This window comes from Tupaia chinensis, unplaced genomic scaffold (assembly GCF_000334495.1).
Source record: "Tupaia chinensis unplaced genomic scaffold, TupChi_1.0 Scaffold143996_1, whole genome shotgun sequence".
Classification (NCBI taxonomy): domain Eukaryota; kingdom Metazoa; phylum Chordata; class Mammalia; order Scandentia; family Tupaiidae; genus Tupaia; species Tupaia belangeri.
In genome coordinates this window covers 1,224,714-1,230,272 of record NW_006203847.1, presented here as the reverse complement: position 1 = coordinate 1,230,272, position 5,559 = coordinate 1,224,714, and the positions used below count along the sequence as shown (strand labels likewise).

At 39.2% G+C, this 5,559-nt stretch overlaps 1 protein-coding gene across 1 annotated transcript; it reads left to right on the top strand.

Annotated features, from left to right (window-relative positions):
- The first annotated feature begins 3,092 nt into the window (after nt 1-3,092).
- PRR32 (proline rich 32) lies at nt 3,093-5,019 on the top strand. Its single transcript, XM_006165691.1, has 3 exons — nt 3,093-3,228; nt 4,036-4,339; nt 4,858-5,019. The coding sequence occupies exons 1-3, from the start codon at nt 3,209-3,211 to the stop codon at nt 4,885-4,887; spliced, it is 354 nt and encodes a 117-aa protein (XP_006165753.1). The 5' UTR covers nt 3,093-3,208; the 3' UTR covers nt 4,888-5,019.
- Nucleotides 5,020-5,559: the final 540 nt, after the last annotated feature.

Sequence of the window (5,559 nt, the reverse complement as noted above, 5' to 3'; positions counted from 1 at the left end):
GTCACACACACACACACACACACACACACACACACAGAGAGAGAGAAAGTGAGAAAGGTTAGAAAGCATCTCACCAGTAGGATGGCCATATTACAATCCCTTCTCCTCTGTTCTCTCTCAGGAATTTTTGGGCATGCACACATACACACTGAGCATTTTTTTTTTCAGGCTGTTGGTCCAGGATTTGAACCACATAGTTAACTATGTGAGATCCAGTCATCTTAACTATTATTCCACTGTTGGGATCCTATTAGCAAGTCAAAAAAATTTTTTTGAGTGCCTTCAACTATTCCCTGATGGTCCAACCTTGCTGATTATCTGGTTGTTCTCTGACTGCAGAGGGTAAAATTGTCTCTTTCTATTTCTATTTCCACCCAACATGATTCTTAGTTTGGATTAAAAATCTGAAATACAAATTCAAAATGCTCTGTTCATTCTTACCTCCATATCTGTTCCTGCCTAATTCTTTCCTTGTCCTTTGCTTTTTTTAGAATTATTCATTTAATTTTATTTATTTATTCATTTTTTTTTTTTGGAGAGATTTTCACTGTAGGGCGTGTGCGCTCGCCAGACAGACAGAGAGAGACATAGAGACAGAAAGCAAGAAATCACCCCCCAGGGGGGATGGTCACGCCGCAATCCCTTCTCCTCCATTCTCCTCTCGGGATCTTGGGCACGCACGCACACGCGCCCGGCGTGAGTTTTAAGCCACCGGGTCCGGGACACGAACCGCGGTCGACTATGTGGGAGTCCAGCAACATAGCCATTACGCTAACTGCTGGTTCCCTATTATATCCATTCTTCAAAACACAACTGAAGCTCCAACCCCACATGAAATATGTCACAGCTACTTTAGTCCACAACTATAGTTTGTTTTTTTCTGAGTTTTCTTTGCGTTCTTAACTTATACTATAAAGGTAATGGTCTGTTTCTATGTTGTTTTAGAATGATTCTTGGACTATTTATAGATTTTAGTCTGTCTCCCTAGAAAATTTAAATATTTCTTTAAGTCTCTGTAGATCACATACTTAACATTTTTGGTATAATGCATACTTACCACAATAGTGAATCCATGCTGTAGTCATTCCATAAAGATATATTGTTTATACAAAAGCAAACAGGTTACATGACAAAATTTGAGCTAATAATGAAGTAATTTACAGTACTGATTGTAACTTTGGAAAATTCTCAGGCATCATGGACATCGACACTGTTGTCAGTCATTTGGCTCCCATAATACACGTCACCATTATGTAATGTGATTAGGATCATATGTAACTAGGTATATATAGATAAAAATAGCCCATAGCCCATTATTATTATTTGATAGGGACAAAAGGATTTCCTGGAGCTTTCATGGCCATTATCCTGACGAAAATAAAAATGCAGTCTCTCATACATAAACTATTTATATTAATATGACATACTAGCTCTTAGCAGGTATTAACCCAAGTTGCATTTTCCCCTCAGATATGGCAAGGGCTAAAAGAAATTTACAAATTCACCACAATTATATCACAAGATTTGGTTTTATTTTTATTTTTTAAAGTAAGGGCAACGAACATAATAAACAGAAGCAAGAAAAGAAATTGAAGTTGGAGAATCAAGAGATTTCTTCATAGTGAAACATGCTAGGCAAGTGAACAATTTCCTCTGGGAAACATGTTGGAAACATGCCGTTTTTATCTTTCAATGAGATAAAAACACTCAATAGTGTATAGACAGAGACAAGGCACCCCGGCAGGAAGATGTGGACTTAGAGACCCAAAAGGTCATTTCCATCATAAGTCATGTCGCTTCACAGCAGTGACCATTCCTTTGCATTAGTACCATGTACTTATGCCTTGTCCTCTCTCTGTCTCTTCATATCTTTACCTTGAAATATATTGTGTTGGAGTCTGTTACCTTTCTTTAAGAATGAAAATATACATTTCTGTTGAACTATTGCAGTGTATTGATATTAAGAATAATGGGAGTTTGCAGGTGGTATGGTGGTTAGGGGCGCTGGACTCCTACATGGCTGACCGTGGTTCAAGTCCCAGACCTGGTGGCTTGCTTTATCACTTTCTCTTGCACTCTCTCTTCTCTCTTTCACTCTCTCCCTCTCTGTCAAATTAAAATAAATAAATAAATGGATAAATAAAGTTAAATAAAACAATTATTTAAAAAACAAAGAAGAAAGAAAAGACAGTCTTCAAGGTCTAGTCTTCACAGATTGAAACTTAGATAAATTTAAGGGAGTGGACCAAGTTTATGGCTTTGTCTTAGTGCAACATTATTAAACTGTAGATGAATGCTAGAAAATAAAAGCTAGGGAAATATACTTGTTTAAAGTGGGAGAAGTGGATGAAATCTGGGTTGGAAAAATAGAAAGTACCTTATGCAAAAAGGTTACAAGACAAAATCTGAGCTAATAGTAATAAATTTATGATACCCGTTATACCTTTTATCTTCCTTTGTCCACCTAGAGAAAAATTCCCAGAGCCCTGTTACAGGAAATACACATACATACACACATATAGTTCATAAACTAAAAGGAAAGACGGAGAAAAGAAATGAAAATTTAGGGGTTAAAAAATAAAAGCAAAGATGATTCTTTGAGGGACCTTTCAGTATTATTTGTGTTTCATCTTCAGAGTTTGAAAAATAATTTAACCCTTCAAACCTCTTTCTCCACTAGTTAACAGTATGCATCTCACAAACTAAAGGTTCTAATTACAAGATTAGTCATGGTACTCTGCTAAAAGTTTACATTTCCAAATTTAAAGAGGGAACTTGACAACTACTGTATATAACTAAAACTTCAGAAATAACTCTTACAAGGGATAATGCCACCATGACTCTTCTAAATCCTTCTTGAAATGATTCATCTTTCCAACTGGCCTGTCTCAGAGTTAATGTAGCAAAGGCCTTTACCATCCATTTACTGCTGTGCCAAAAGCAGTCCCACATTTAACTTCAAAGGCGTGTCACAGACTTATCCCTCCCCCTTCCCTGCTCCTCTTCACCCTCCCTTCCCTAGCAACTGGTAACCGGAGCAACAGAACTCTGAATCTAGAAAGAGGCAGTTGGTCACTGGCCTCATTCAACTTGCCAAGCCTCTCTGAGACAGAAGCACCAGTCATTTCTCCAGACTGAGTTGGCTGGTGTGGGCGTTCAGCTGGTTCTCTCCACCATCTCACGAAGGCTGTCCTGATCAAATTTCTCCATGGCTTGTATTGAAAATGTGTAAGTATAAAACTGACTACAGCTGTTTAATTTCAAAGTCAAAAGTTATTTTGAATTTCTTTACTGTGTAATTGGGACAGGGATGAGTGAGTTAGAATGAGTGGGAGAGGCTCATAGAAGAAAAACCATAAAGGATATAAATTTAGGTACAAAGAATACTAAATTTAAGATTGGTTATTTTAAATGTAATTTGGAACCGAAGTTACTAATCCCTAGACTATACAGTGGTGTTTAAACATGAGGAAATTCTTTCTCTATGATATGATAAAAATTAAATAAAAGGATTTTTTTTAAAAAATTCAATGTTAAAGTAGAATTATGTTGTATAAGGAAAAACTGTAGTGTTCACTAACATAGCTAACTTTTACTTGGCTTCTGTGGAGAAAAAAGAAACATGTTTTCTCTTAGAAGACATTTTCAAAACACTCCTAACAGAATCTGAATGCTGGCCTTAGCGGATCATAGATACTGCAGGGACATAAAAGAGCTGATATTTTTCATCATATGCTTACTAAAAAGCTAACTGATTCTTCAAGGCTTTCTTACTGCCTCGGGGAGTAGGATAATGGGGAATGGACTATAGCCATAAGGTAGCCATGATGGGCAGTCACATAGCCTGATGCAAAAGGAATCACCTGGAAAGAGGCCAGAGGGTTGAGAAAGTATTTGTGTGACTTCACGTAGGAGAATAAAAGGCACTCCTTTTTCCATGGTATATTCCGATGAATTCAGTCAATTGCATATTTTAGATACTTTCTGGTCACTGCATTTCCATTTTATGAACTTTTTCATGTTTGTTTTTGCAAGCCTTGGAGGGCACACTCCTTCACCTACAGAGGTAGCTGTGGACAAAAACGGGAGCCAGGATCAGCTCCACAACATGACCCTGCAGTTTCCAAGTTGCAGGCCGAAGGATGATGCAGAGGCCTGGGGCCAACCTCGCATCCCACTGAGACCTCCATTCAGTGTGCGGACCCATCTGAAAATAGAGCAACTGGAGCACCCCTCTGAGAAAATAGGATCCTGCATTCCTGTCCTTAGTTCAAGACCTCTCAGACAGCCCTATGGGCCACCACCTGCTGTTGCGGAAGAGTCCCTAGCAACAGTAAAAGTAAATAGCTCCAAGGTGCTGCCAGGCCAAAAGCAGAAGGGACAGGATTCTATTAATGTGTCCCTGGAAGTGTCTGGTGGTTTCCCTGCACTGATGGTAGGGGGCACAAGTGTCATTAATGAGAAAGGTGGCAATAATGCCAGGTTATATGTCCCTTTGCCACAAGGTAAAGGAGTCTTTTCACCCCGAGGCCCACAAGTAAGAGGCCCTCCACATATTCCCACCCTTAGATCAGGGGTAATGATGGAGGTGGCTCCAGGAAATACTAGAATGGCCTGTCAGGCAAGGCTGGCTCATGTTTCTTTTCCACTGGGAAGCCCTTGGCACCCCATGGATAATTGGCCAAGGCCTGTCCCGATGACTTCAGGTAGTTCAGGCGTATCTTCTTGCTCTACTGCTCATTGCTTTTTACCTCCTCAAGCTCCAAGTTTCAATCCATTTCTTGCTATGCCCATTGCTTTTGCTCCTCCTCTGATATTTGGTCCCCCACTGCCTTATTTTACCCATTTCCTTTCTAGGGGAATGCCAGCTCCTGTGCCATCAAATAGAGACCACATCTGAAGGCAAAAGAGGGAAGAGAAAAGATTGGGGAAAAAGACAAAAGCCACTCATTTATAATTTTACGTGTCAAATCCCCTATGATTTCATATTTTGTTTAGCACTAATGTGCCTTACATACTTGGAGATTCAATAAAAATTCTAAAATTTGAAATATTGTGTATTATTTTTAAAAATGGCAGCCAGCAGGCCTAAACATTAGATTTTGTTCTCTTCCTATCAGGGTTGTAAAACAGACACATGCAAATATTTTCTGAATAATTTGGTACCACAGTCTTTGGAGTTCTTCAGGCAATGTGACTGGAGAGAAGGGCTATTGGGTTCTTGCTAGGCCAAGTCTAGAGTGAAGAATTCCTACTTAAGGCTGTAGGAATTGTATAGACCTGGATGGGTGAATTAAGATCAGGTCCATAAAGGCAGGCCAAAGTTCACAAAATAGTCAAAATTGCCCATATAGTAAATGGAATTTGAGGCAAGAATAACAACATTCAGTCAGTTAGAAGCAGTACCAGGCTGAACAGTCAGGAAAGAAGAAGGGGGAAGATGGGACATTCTTAGATCACTGCTTCAAGATGAACTACTGTTTGCTTCTGAACTTTTCACTGTTGTTAAGCACTTTGTACTGATAGCACTGGGCTAATAAGAGTCCAGGGACAAGGTGG